We start from the raw sequence: 13803 nt of genomic DNA, 5'->3' as shown, positions 1-13803 counted from the left end.
GAATGTCAATTTGCCTCCTTCGCAGACAAGAGTAACTTATGTCTGATGTAGTACCTGACACATAATGGCATTGAAAACGTAGCAGTTCTAATTAAAGTATTGATATTTTCCCATCACGAACGATGAAGCTTTATATGTTATCTCATATGTCATCTACTCCTCAACAATGCAGTGGAGAAAACATTACTTCACCCATTTCACAGATGTTGAAACTGAGATGCTGTCACTGTAACTTGAGTCAAGGTCATTCAACTGCAAGTCCCATGCTTTTTCCATTGCATTCTCTTGACCAGGAATGGACAATGCCATTTTAATAAGTGCCACATCGGTGAGTGCCAGGGATGGCTGTCTCTGTCTTTTGGGGTGAGCTAGATTATGAAACAAAGAGATTGGAATATCTCTTAGGGGATGGCTGGGGATCTAGGTCAGAGAAGAGGTACACAGAAGAAGCTCTATGTCAACCAATAGTGACAACCCTGCCAAGCACCATATCTAAACCAAAGCTCACAGTGCGTTCCGTTCCACTGGGGGTTTCTAGCTAAAATACAAGTTCATAATATATGTGTGTATGTGTGTGTGTGCGCGCGTGTGTGTGTGTGTGTATGTTTTTAATATAAAGACTTTAAAGAATCACTTCCACAGAAATTTAAAAATGTCAAATTTTATTAAGAACATCTTCAGCACTGAGAAACAGAGCAGAACGAGTAACTGCAGGCCTGAGGCCACAACCTACACCCAACATTTTCTTCTTTTACTCTCTCTCTCTCTCTCTCTCTCTCTCTCTCTTAGTAACATTTACATTTAAACAACCAGTGAACAACGCCTGTTCTTGTAGCATACAATTCCATTTTAATAAGTCTGAATACACAAAATGGTCATGTTATGAGCAGAATGCTGGTGAGAACCAGTCAAGGAAATTCTTTTCCATCAAGATGCTCCCTACGCAGACAGAGCCCAGGCCAAGGCTTGCTGGAGAAGGATACGGAGAAAGGGCTTTTTGTTTTTAATCTCAAAAATGATAAATAGAATATTTTTTAAATAATATAAAGGGCACATGTAAAGCAATTCAAAAAAAAAAGGTAGGATGTCAGTTGAAAAATGCGCAAGAAGCATACATATATAATTCATATGCAAATAGCTTTTTCAAAAACCTAGAAAACGCTCTAATCTCATTAGTGATCAAATATATCTAAAATAGTACCCCATTAAAATGAGATACTATTTTTTGCCTATAAAATAAGCAAACAGATTTCTCATTGTAATGACTATACCAAACACTGAGGCGAGGGCGTCGGGCCAGGTGATGTAAATTAGTATAGACCTTTAGAAAAACAATTTGGCAGCAGGATAGCAACAGCCGTAAAAAAAGTCGATATCCTTTGACCCAGTAACTCCATGCCTGGGAATCTATCCTAAGGAAATCATTTGCAGTTCTGGGGAAAACAAAGTTTTAAGAAAAAAAAAAAATGATAGAAACCATGTACATGGTCAACAAGAGGGAAATGATGTAGTAGAGTATTTTATATTCTCATCATGTATTACTCAGATATTAAAAACATGATTCAAGTATTAAAAATAGGTTTATGAAGATTTGGAGATAAACTGAGGAAATACTTTGTAATGTGGAGTCTCAGCTCCCGCTTCCCGCATAGGAACGCAGGATATGGTGAGGCCAAAAAGGAACACCCCTGGAGCCACAGATAGGGGAGTCACACCACTATATTCTCGCTGGCGGCTGGGTTGTAGATACGGGAAACAGGATCCCCACTTGCTGGCCACAATCCACAGTCCGCTTCTCTGCCAACCAACCAACCCCCTAGCGTGGCCACGGCAGTTATATCAGTGGCCAATGGCTAACCGGTAACAGCTGATGGCCAACAAGTCACAGCTGATGGCCAACAAGTCACAGCTGATGGCTGTGTACTGCCTGAGCCAGCACCTTTCCACGTGAGGCCGAGAGCCTGGAAACTGCTCTCTGGGACTCTGTCCCCACATTCTTATACTGTTAAGTTAAAAAAAGAAGTATATATGGACGACCTCCACTACCCAATGGTTAGAAAAACACTGGGAAAGAAAACATCAAACTGCTAACACAAGTTATCTCTGAGTGACGGGCTCATGGGTGACTACTTTTCCTTCTTCCCGCTTTATTGCATTTTCCTACTTTTTTCCATTACCTAAAGAGAAAAATATGAATCAAGGAAATACACTTGGATTTTTGGGCTGAGAACAAACTTTGTCCATCCAATGACCCTGAACTTATCTGCTTCTCCCTGAATTTATTCACATCTGCAGAGTCACCAACTATATTCAAGACCAGAGAAAAGCACCTCAAAGTCGAACGAGGTGAGTGCCAAGAGAGGCCAAGGAGAAAAATAACAGGAGATCAATAGGCAAAAGAATGAGAGAAACACTTGCTAGCAAAAAAACAAACACAAACAAAAACTCTCTTGGAACCGTTCCAATCAGTTCCATCCTTGGGCTCAGTAGGCAGATGCAGGGGGGCCGCTGACCTCCAGTAACAGGGCGTATCGGAGATAACCTCCTTCACACAGCGTGTGGAACAGGCCAGCAGGCCCTCTGAAGCTCCAGAATTTAGAGCCCAGGGGCAGAGTGGTGTGGCTGTGTCCTTGACACATCTTTGGTCTTTTCCCCACACTGGGCACATCTCTAATGGGCTGAGTCATGCTCAGGCTCACATACAAAATATGAGTTAAAAACAGAGCTCCAGACTCATGACCGTCTTGCAGCTGGATCTCTAGAAATCTAAATCGTCTTGGCCAAAGCCATCTGTCCTGTCCGTGGTGAGGTTTTGGAACCTCATTTCTGTCCGTGTGAGACTTCTCACTACCTTCTTGGCTTCTAAGTCAGAGCCTTGGCCGGCGCCCGTCTCTGGAGTCAGACCTTTGTCTGTCCCTCGCTCTGGAGTCCTTGAGCCCGAACCGGCCCCTTCTTGCTCTGAAGTGGAGCTTTGTGGATACATGCCTGTGACTTTTCTCTCTGGACCAGGGACTCCCTTGGGCTCATCTCCAGTGGTCCTCATGCCTCCATCTGACGGCTCCTCTTCAGAGCCTTTCTGGGAGCGCTGAGAGCAGTTGCCCAGAGATGACGTGCTGCATGAGGAAAGGCCTGTTTGGGGGCCTGACGTTTGGTGGGGGGCATCTCCACCTGGGGCAGGGGGTGGCGTGGGCCTCCCCTCTTGGTCTGGGTTGCTGTGTCCAGAAGCCTCACCTGACTGGCCCCATCTGGGGCCAGCCTGTGGGCTCCCTTTCTCACCTTGTTTTCCTCCTTTGGACTCTGGCTGTCTCTCTCCTTCAGTTTCCTGGGCCTCTAAGCTGTCAGCACCATCATTCTGTCCTCCTAGATGTTGGTCACTTCCTGCAGAGGCTTCACCCTCCACACTGTCCTCAGCCCCAGAGCCCTCCTCTGTGTTCTCTTCCTTGGCACCCACTCCCTGCTTCTCCCACTCGATGGCCTCTGGGGGGCAGTCTACACAGGGATCTTTGTTCCCTTCTGTCTTCTGAGGAGCCACACCCTTCTCTCCCCTCCCCAGATCTTCATCTCTGCCAAGGGACTGGCTGCCCTCACCCTCATCCACCTCTTCCACCCCAGGGCCCCAGCCTGACCCCAGCTTCAGGCCTCCATCAGCTCCCTGGACAGCCCCTGTCCCCGAGGGGTCCCTCTGAAACGGCTCCATCCCTGTGTTCTCAGGGGCCACTGCTGCTGTCGCCCCGTTAGCACAGCCTCCTTTCTTCTTCTGCAGAATTTGCTGCAGGTCAAAGGCCTCTTTGATGGGTGCACTGGCTACGCCTATTGTGTCCTTTTGGGACACAAGGGTCACTTTCTTTTTCATACAGTTTTCGCAGGGACAGAACTCGTCCCCTTCGGCCTCCCCACCCGGCCAGGTCTCCAGGGCTCTGCTGAGAGGTGGCATGTCCTCCAGATAGGAGGAGGGCGGACCCCAGACCCGGATCTGGTCAGAGAAGGCCGAGAGGTTATGCAGGCCCTGGAGGCGACGCCTACGCAGCTCTGTCTGCAGGGATATCTCCCACCTGAGGGCTGCCCTCGGGGGCCTCAGGGCCTTCCGCCCTGCCCGGCTCTGGATCTTCCAGAGCTCTTTCTCTGTGCTGTTTCGAAGTCGCTGGCCCACATCCTGCTGCAGCTCAGCCACCATCTGGTCCAGGAGGTCGTTGCTCTGCAGGCTCCAGCGGGCTTGGAGCTCAGCCGTGGCGCTGGCCAGGTGGGCCATGAAGGCCTTCTCCATCTTCCTCAGTAACCTGGAAACCCAGAGCGGGTCAGGGTCCAGAGATGCTCTGTGGGCCCTAGCAGTGCCCTTCTCCCCAGCCCCCTGAGTGAACTTGGCCTGGGTTTGCTCATGGTTTGTTTCAGCTGCCGTGGGCGGCTTCTCCAACCTGGGCTCAGCGTAGGGACCACTTTGACTCCTGCTGGCATTTGAGTCCTTCTCCCTGAGGCTCCCAAGGGTTTCTGTCCATTTTTCTCTCCTCCCTGGAGGGTGCAGCATGGCAGAGGCAGGGTCTCTTCCCGTCTCTTCCTGCACTCTCTCGTCTTCCAATGCACCTTCCCTGTCTTGAGAGCCAGCCCCTGATGGCTCTTGTCCCAGGTCCCTTCCCTCTTCTGGAAATCTACTGATACCCTGTCCTTGCGGTTCTGCTCTTTCTTTTTCTTCTTTTCTCTTCTCTATTTGCACTCCATCTTCTTGCATCGTGTTTTCAATTACTTGGTCCAGGTTACTGCCCAGTGTCTGCCCCCTGCTGCTTCCTTCTGCCCCATCCTTCCCGGTGGCGCAGACCCATGCTTGGGGACTCGGGGAGGCCCTGGAACCACTAGGCTGTTGGTTTCCCAGATCCACTGGGTTCTCTGAGGTTCTGGAATCAGGTCTCTGGTCGGGGATTTTCAAGGGCAGTTCTATCCTTTCAGGGACTAGGATGCAGCCCACGGCACAGGGCCCACTGCCCTCCCCCGAGCCTCCAGAGCCACTGCCAACATCCACGCCAGATGAGGACGTTGGCGTGAAGTCCTCAGTCACAGCATGGGACCTGAGGCCCGGCAGAGCCTGGCACCCATCGAGCTCCCCGAGGTCCGAGTCCGGCTCACCTCGCTGGAGGCCACACCCTGGCCACAGGGCCTGGAAGGTGCTCAGGAGCTCCTGGTACTGAGGAGAGTCTCTGAACCTCACTTTGCTGGCGGGAGACCCAAGATCTTCATCGAAAAAGTGGAGCCTGGTGAGACAGGTGATGAGAGCCTGGGCGGAGTGGCTGAGCCTCCTGCCCACCGAGCGGGACACTTCGGGCAGGCTGCTGGGCCGGCCCTGCTTCGCGCCCATCAGCACCTTCATGATCTGTATGGAGGCAGAGACCCTGCGAGGCAGCACACACTGTCCCATGCCACAGCCCTCAGCCATCCCTTGTCCTGTTCCAGCCTCCTTGGTGGCTTCTGAAATGCCACCGTGAGGAAGACCCTCTCCTGACTGGGGACGAGCATCACCCATCGCTGGGAGGGTTCCGTCGTCTGGTTCTGCTTTCTCACTGGTGCTCCCTTCCAGACGCGGTCGTCTGGCCTGGGTTTGTTCCTCCAGGCTTCCCAGGGAATGTTTCTCAACAGGGACCTCCATGGGACCTTCCTGGCTATCCCCAGACCCATCCGTGCTATCATTTACCACCTCATGTTTCATGGGCATGGGCTCCTCCGGGATGTTGCTCAGCCATTCACGGACCACAGCCTCTGGCAGAGTTTGGGGCAGAGTGCCTGGTGTCATGCCGCCATCATCCTCTTGCTCCTCCAGGCCTTCCCCTGCACCAGTGACCTGCGTCTGGAACATTCTTCCAGGCCTAGGACCTAGGCTAGGGCTGCTCCTTCTTGGGGCTCTGATTACCACCCCCGCGGCCCCTGACTGAGAGCTGGAGGCCTGTGGGTGCAGCAAGTCCAGCTTTTCCTCCCCTGGCTCAGCCCCCCGTGGTCCCCAATCAGTACTGTGGTCTACAGAGGGCTGTGCCCTAGGGGGAGTGGGACAGTACCTGCTATGTACCAAGCTGGCCTCAGAGAAGGATCCCTGGCTGTCCTGAGGCTGGGAGACATGCAGGGCCTGAGTCTTACCACCCAGGGTCCTGTGAATGGGAGATATGCCCATCTGTGAGCAGCAGGCCCCTTGGTGGGCTCCTGGCTTTCCCCCCTCATGCTGCCCAACTGGCAGAATCAAGGGACGAGGAGGTTTGGGGAGGTCACCCCCTGCCTTTTTGCCTAGACCATCAGCTTGGGACCTGAAAGAGTTGAACTCAGGGTCCCCTTCCGTATCAGCAGAGGGAGAAGATAGGGGGTAGAAATTGGAAGCACAGTCTGAATTGCTCACAGGTGTAATGGGGGCACTGCTGACCCCTTCTGCGTCCTGGGAATGAAGGGAGGCAGAGGAGGGCGGCTCTGGGTCTTGGGAGGCCCGGTTCCTGGTGCTAGAAGGGCTTCCAGAATGGTGTGGTACTGGGCTAGCCCTGGGTAGGCTGGGAGGCCCCGGTATTTGCCTGGACACAGGTGAGTGCAGCAGACAGTGGGTGTCCCTGTGGTTGTGGTGATGCCCGGGGCAGTCTCTCTGGGCCCTTTGGCTGATGCCAGAAATGCTGGGTGAGGACACAGCACTGACTCTGCTCTCCTGCATTCTTCTCCCACCTGTGGCTGAGGGATGGGCCGAAGGTGGGGAACAGCCTCCAGCAGTGTCCCCAGAGCCAAAATAGTCCGCAGCCAGGGGCAACCTGGTCCCAGACCCACCCCTGGCCTGGGGGTATCCAGGGTCCTTCCCGTTTTCCTTTGCCTGTGGGTCCTTGTTCCTCAAAGGCGAGGGACTCGTGATGGGGTACCTGGGTCCTCCCCTCTGGGTGGCCTTCCATGAGGAAATCACATCCCTTGTCTTGCTCAGGTGGCCCTGGTGCCACTTATCCCTTTCACTGGACTCCTCATAAGACCTGTCACTTGCTGAAGAGTCAGAATGAGTACCTGCCACACCTTGGGTGCTGGGTTTCAGGCAGTGGCGCTCCCTGCTGCCCAGCCCTGCTGCCTCTGGACCCGGGCCCTCACCAGCGCAGGGCGTGCCTCCAGCTTCCCGCCCTGCTCTCCTCTGGGAGGCAGCCCTGGAGGCCAGATACAGGTCACAGCTGCCCACACTGCCCTCTCGGGACCTGGAGCAGCAGGAGGAGTTCGGCTCAGAGCCTTCGGGGGGTCTGTCACTGGAGGCAGGGCTGACGCTCTCCTTGATGCTTCTTTGCCTGCTGGTGACCCCTTGGCTCCAGGCACCCCTGGAGTGGGAGTGCTTGGTCAGCCCAGACATTCTACAAGAAGCTGTTGCGTCTCCCTGGGCGGTGTACAGGGGGTTCGTCCAGATCTCATATCTAGACCCTGGCTGCCACCGGCCTTGTTCAAAGGCTTCCTTGCATCCTGCTCCACATGGCTTCTGTCCCTGTGCCCCAGGCTCTGAGGAGCCCCCAGGGTGGCCCTCCCACACACAGTGGCGGGGGTCTGCCTCCCCATGGGCTGCTGTGAGGGCGCTAGCCCTCCCGACCCTCTGGGACCAAAGGAGCATGTCATCGCCGAGTAGGTGGACGCGGACTTTCATCTCCACAGACAGGCTGCCGTCCTCATTCACGTGGACCTTCTTCTCCACATCGTCACCGGTCACCAATGGGCCAAGCTGGGCGGCTGTGTCCTGAGGGGGCCTTTCAGGAGGAGGGCCCATCCAGGCACGATGCAGGGACACCACGGAGTCACTGAGACCAGACCTCTCTGACAGCAAGGAAGACCGCTGTGGCCTGCTGCCTGACCTGGGCCTCGAGTGGATCACGCTCTGCTGGGTCTTTGGCCCCCAGCTCCCTGGCACACAGTGAAGAGTAAGAGGAAAGAGGAAAAGACAGTGAGTTACTGGGGGGAGCTTCAGGGCAGGAGCATAAAGGCTGCTCATAAAGGCCACCTCAACACCCCTGCCGCCTCCAGAACCACACAGCAAGGGCGGAAACCATTCTAGAACAAACATCCACACTCTGCCTTTTGTGAACGCAGTAGAGCAAAGCAAGATGCACTTGAAGCCTGAATTCACTCTCAACCCTGCCACTTCCTAGCTGTGTAGTTTTTGGCAGAGCCTCTTTTCTGAGCTGTAAAATAAGAATAATCGTATCTACTTGGTAGTGTGTTTTGATGATGCAAGGTAATGCATATAAAACTTCCTGCTGAGTTGCTAGCACAGAGTAGGTTCTCAATAGACAGCAGAGGGGGCAGGCATGGCAGCGGTGCCCAGCGCTAACTCCGACCCCTGCTCATGCCCATTCCCACCACAGGAAGCAAAATCAATAAGCTGCTGCATACACACCAGATTGTAAACTGTAAAATGCTTTGCAATTATTAGTGGTGATTTATCATCCTAACATTCATCAAGCTCTAGGGTTGATAAATGATTGCAAGGAAGGACCTAGACACACAATAGCAGGTCCTGCTAGTCAAGCCTGCACCCCGGCCACGAAAACGAGAAGAAGGAGCCACTGAGGAGAAAAAGAGATGACTTCAAGAGAGAATGAAGCCCCTTTCTCATTTCATCTCCTGAGCTAACACTTGACAAGACGAAGGGGCTAGGGGCATATGAGCCTGGGGCCAACAAAAGAACAGACCTCCTTGACACCACCTGGAAAGAAGGTTTTGTCAAGTTCTGCTCTTTCATAAGCACCAGCTGGGGGCTCCTCCGGGGGTCGGGGGCTGTGGCTCATGGTCTTTGTACCTCTAGCACCTGGCATGTATTATAGCAATCACCACAACCATTATTGTCATTCTTTAACATCTTTTTATAAAGGATATTATTTATTTACTCGTCAAAATTTGATCATTGTCATTCCAATAATTTTTCTGAAACTTTTATTCTACAGTTTTTAATGATGCTTTTAAAATAATGTTTTTTTAATAACAAAGCCTAGACTCTGGCACACAGTAGGCTTTTGGGGTGGCTATATGGTTGGATGTATAGATTAATGGATTGGATGGATGATGGTTGTTATGAGTTTTAGTCCATTTGGCCCCCACCATTGCCTAAGAGAGTCACGACTCTTGAAAGATGCCAGTGCCCCCTTCCCATGGTCCGTTGCCTCCATAATCTCATCGTGCTTGATAACGCTTATTTTATTGCCTAAGAACTTAGAGTTGAAGATCTCCTCATCCCTTTTCTCTGTAAATACCAGACTCCCCTCTCTCAGACCCGAGTCAAATGTTCAATCCAGTTAAGGTTGATGGTGATAAGAAGGAGGAAGAGGCAAGAGAGACCCAAAACAAGTGGGCTGCCCAAGAATTGGGGCCAAAGGCAGGTTTCCTAAATTATCTAGAAAAGATATCTGCCGAGCCCTCCTGAACCACTATCCAGTGCAAATAACTTGGGGGAAACTCCAAAACCAACTCACCATTTTTGTTCCTTGAAGTCTGCCCTGATGATGTTTCAGTCCCATTTTTTCTGGCACCTTCCATTGCCGGAGGTCTGAAGGACTCGTGACCAGCACACACCAGCACCGAGGGGCCGCGCAGTAAAGCCTTCAGAGAGTCCACCTGAAGAAGGAGAGTGTTGAGTCAGGAGGCCTGGTCCGCAGGACCCCCCCTTCTGCTTGGGGAGACACAGTGAGAGGAAGACTCCACTCACTCTGGCCCTTTCCTGATGTTTGCACATCTCACCTCAGATTTCTGATCCAAGGGAAGCATCCTATCCACTTGTCGAAATACCATTGTAACCAGCTGGGGGCTGAGGACCTACAACCATGATCTTCCTCTCTACCTGCACCCTCCCACCACCTGGTGTGAGGCCTGTGGTTTAGAGGTTATTCTGAATGCTTCAGGTGGAAAAGACTTCACAAGGTCTTTGCCCACACTGCTCCCCTGCCCACACTTGCACCCTCCAGAACAGGCATTTTTTAAAGGAACCAAAGCAGAAAGCCTTCCAGCTTCCATGTGGAGACCTGATTCGCTATCTCACCCAAGCAGACTCCTCTCTTAGGTTTGATCTGTGGTTTCCAGTGTAATCCGAGCCCATCGCTTCTGCTTCTGCCCCACGTGGAGCGGAGAAAGGTAAGGCACTGTTCTTTCCACAGGTAGCCCTTCCTTCCCAGGCTGTTCTGAAGATTCTCTAGTCTCCTGCCCAGATGCTGGTGTCATCCTCTCCCCACCTACCCACACACCCACCAGCAGGATGTCCGGAGCTGCGAGCTGAGCGGGCAAATCAGTCCTGGATTGCATTCCTGGAAACAGGGCCCTGCTTTCCGAAAAAATCTCACCTGGCCCTGAGGCCTCTGCATATTTGAGCCTTTCCACTACTTATAACATTACATTATAATTAGCAGTGTGGGGGGGATTTAGTTCCATCTTGTAAGGGCTGTATCTGTTCTCTTTCATTTTCTCAAATTAGAAGGGTGTGTTTATTAATAAGGAAATGAAGAAAAGGGAGAACTCTACATCTTCTCCTCCCAAAATGACATTAAGATTGCTGTACAGCAAATCTTTCAGCTCAGTTAATTCGGAGCTTGTTTCAAACTACTAGGTACATTCCTGTTTTGATTTAGGTCTCCAGTCCATCACAGAAATACAAACATGACCTAAGTCTATCGATTTATACATATAGCCATGCTTCTAGGAAATCAGACGTTTCCAAGGAAGAAACTAGAATTGAGGCCTAAATGACACTCCCATTTTAGAAAGAGGTAGAGATCTAGGATCTGTGGGGACAAAAGAGCATTATCGAGAGTGTCCACCCAGTAGAGGACCTGCAAATTGATAACCATGACACAGCCTGTCATGGGGAGCAACGAGGTCACTTTGTTTACAGAAACTCTAATAACCCTGTAGTAAGTCTATGTGAAAATATGCTATTTTTTTTTCTCCAATTAATTTATTTTGTACCTGCTCTCTTCCTCTCACCACATCCACTTAACTACGTATAGCCAAACTGAAGGTATGGACTTAGTCTTATTTGTCTGTAAAATGTGCATGTAGCACATGTCAGTACATAGCAAATGCACCATAATTTAGAAGCATTCTTACCTCAGGACTCTGGAATCGTTAAGGCTAGCCCTATCATTTGCCAGCCATCCAATTCTCTGCCTCAATTTCCTTATCTCTACAAATGGTATAATAATATAAACTGCCTCATGAGTTTGTGTGGTGGGTGCTATGTCCTAGATTAGTCAATCTCTAGTCTATTCTCTTCCTGGTGTGCTGTCCAGTACTGCAGAGCTTAGAAAGCTCCAAACACATTTTTCAGGAGGCGATGGCAGCTAAAGCCACCGTGGCGGGACCCAGCACCCCAGTGTGTCTTGGTGTCAAGATGCAGATGTGACTGTTTCCTGAGCCCAGCTTTATCTGCTTGGAGGCCACTACCAAGCATTCCTCTGGAACTCAGTAATCACAGTTGCTTCAAGCAGAGGTAGTAGCTTCCTGCAGAATGCTGGGAGCCGTTCCTATAGACCCAGCTTAGAGCTTGTCCCTCCAGCTGTCCAAAGATATGGAAGCCCCCTGGTGCCCTGTATTGTACTGCTTTCTGCTTAAGGTACTTCAAGCAGTATCTCTTTCCTGCACTGAACTCTCACTGCAATAGGTGAGACTGGATAACAGGAGGATTGGATAAGAAAATAACGGAAGCGTGCAAAGCATAGTGTCTGGCACTGAATGCTCAATAAATGCTAACTACACATAGGAATGACAAGTGCTTGTTTGATGAGCTGACGGAATGAATGCGTCCACTCTATCCACCTTTAATTAGCAGCAAGACAATCAGTGCCTCTTTTTAAGGATGACCTTCCTCTTCCATCCAAGTATTGTGATCTGAGACCCAGAGAACTTTTTAAAAGAAATAGCCCACTCTGACAGCCTACCTTTTCCCCACTGGTTGTGTACACCTGCTTCACAGGAAAGAGCAGAAGGTCTGAGGCTTTGCTGAGAAAGGCCGTCAGGTTCCTTGTATTTCTATGACTGAGAAGCACTGTCTGCTGGAATCGAGGGTCCCCATTCTTAACCAGCATTATCCTCCTTGGGGCTTTGGGACCCCTCTGGCAAGAGGGTGTCCCTGGTGCCTCACACTGGTCTTCCACATCCTGTGACTGCTGAGCGGCGGTGCTGCTCCCCTGTGGCCGGCCTGGCCCACTGGAGGTCTTGGGTGGCTTCTTATCGGAGCAGAGGTAGCAACCACCATCTTCCAGCTGCTCCAGGGCACTGAGGTCATGCAGGCCCCGGGGTGTGGTGACAGAGCGCACCCCAAAGGAGAGAGGCACACGCTGGGAGAGCTCGTCCATCAGCGTGCCGAAGCTCTTGAAGGTGCGCTGGTGGACAGCCAGGCGAACCCCAGAAAACCGGGGATCCCCTCGCTTGAGGAAAGTTATCTTCTTGGCTGGCGTGACCTGGGTGACAGAGGGGGTCCGGGCCATGGAAGGCAGGAGGCACTTGCGATAGCTTGGGGCCTGGGCATCCCCCAGGGTGCTGTTCATGGCATGGAAGCCCAGGCAGCTGAAACGGGTCAAAGGAAGAGAGTCAGAGAGTAGCCGAGAGAGTGTGCATTTCCTTTCTCTCCTTCGTTATAGAGGTGCTTCCTGCCCACCCCAAATTTGCTCCACTCTGCTCAGTAGAGGCAGGTGAATCCATTTTGATGGAAGAGCAGGAAGGCTAAAGGTTTAGCATCGGACAGATCTGAATTCAAATCCCAACCCGTTCCCCACTTACTCCCTGTGTGACCCAGGAAGTGAATGATGTGCTCTGTGTTTGGTGGACCCCACCTGTAAAATGCAGCCGTGCTCACGCTGCAGAGTGGTTATCACGAGTAAATGCATTTACGTTTAGAGAGCACGTGGCACAGAGCAAGCACCGGTACATCTTGATTCCTTTCCTTCCTCTTGCTGTATTTCTTAACATTTTCTACCACCCTAACCTCCTTTAAATACCTTAGGGTTTGTCTCCTAAAGAAGTGGGTAAATAAAGGGAAGACCATGTAGAGCAGATGCAAGAACACGGAGCCAACGGTCAGGAGGCCTGGGCACCTTACCCGCTATCTCAGTGCAAAGTCTCATGTGCGGCCCTGGGGATGCCCAGGTCTCGGGACTGTCATCCTCCAGCTGCCAGGTGAGAGGACTGGAGTTGATTCTTCCATCCCAAACCCCTTAGGGATGGCTGGCAACCCAAAGAGGATGCCACCATTTGATGCCATGTGTTTTCCCCATTGTATGGTGATGTTCGCTTTCAGATGAAAAGAATGCCCCCCCTCACATCCCTCCAAAGTCTTTGCAGGATGCGTGATGAACCCTATGGGTGAGTCCCCCAGCCCGCTGCCACTGCCATGGAAGAGTGGGGGCTCAGGCCAGCTGTGGTTGGGTAAGGCCATCCATCCCACTGTGTGTTTCTATCCCCACCGCAGTGGAGCCCATGGCCTCACCCGGACTCTTGCAGAAGTCTGCCGCTGACTCTTCCTATCACCACCAGATGCTCTTCTGTGCACCTGCCAGCCAAATTGTCCTGAAACCCCGTTTTCACCTGGATGCTACCTATGTCCCAAGCCCTTCCAGTGGTTCACAGTATCTGCAGAAAAAGCCCAGGCCCCTTATCCCACAATGCCAGGCCTCTCCCCTTGTCCTTATCCTTCCCCTAAGCCTCAGCTCCTGTTCTTTCCTGCAGGAATTCTTCACTCCAATCAGGCCGCCTGACTCGGGGCTCCCCCTGCCTGGCAACCCCCATCCTTCTGCTCTCCGCCTTGGCTTCCCTCCTTTATGGAGTTTTCCGCAGCCCCCCAGTCTGAGGCAA

The 13803-nt window shown here is 51.7% G+C and overlaps 1 protein-coding gene across 1 annotated transcript; it reads right to left on the bottom strand.

Annotated features, from left to right (window-relative positions):
* Nucleotides 1–1701: 1701 nt before the first annotated feature.
* RP1L1 (RP1 like 1) lies at nt 1702–12527 on the bottom strand. The gene is made up of 3 exons (XM_019733086.3): nt 11892–12527; nt 9438–9579; nt 1702–7872 (listed from the first exon to the last, which is right to left on the bottom strand). Exons 1-3 carry the CDS (start codon nt 12498–12500, stop codon nt 2759–2761), a joined length of 5865 nt encoding a protein of 1954 aa, XP_019588645.3. The 5' UTR covers nt 12501–12527; the 3' UTR covers nt 1702–2758.
* Between the last annotated feature and the right edge of the window lie 1276 nt (nt 12528–13803).

Source organism: Rhinolophus sinicus, chromosome 15 (genome assembly GCF_057876585.1).
Source record: "Rhinolophus sinicus isolate RSI-liver-muscle chromosome 15, RSI-T2T, whole genome shotgun sequence".
Taxonomy (NCBI): domain Eukaryota; kingdom Metazoa; phylum Chordata; class Mammalia; order Chiroptera; family Rhinolophidae; genus Rhinolophus; species Rhinolophus sinicus.
Note: the sequence above shows the minus strand (reverse complement) of the source record. Positions and strands in the feature narration are given on the sequence as shown.

Excerpts from the sequence above, each read along its gene's own strand:
- RP1L1 (XM_019733086.3), bottom strand. The coding sequence starts at position 12,500 with ATGAACAGCACCCTGGGGGATGCCCAGGCCCCAAGCTATCGCAAGTGC. Across the intron at positions 9,580-11,891 it reads ACACAACCAGTGGGGAAAAG|GTGGACTCTCTGAAGGCTTT; the intron begins GTAGGCTGTCAG and ends CTCCTTCTTCAG. Across the intron at positions 7,873-9,437 it reads GACTTCAAGGAACAAAAATG|GGAGCTGGGGGCCAAAGACC; the intron begins GTGAGTTGGTTT and ends ACTGTGTGCCAG.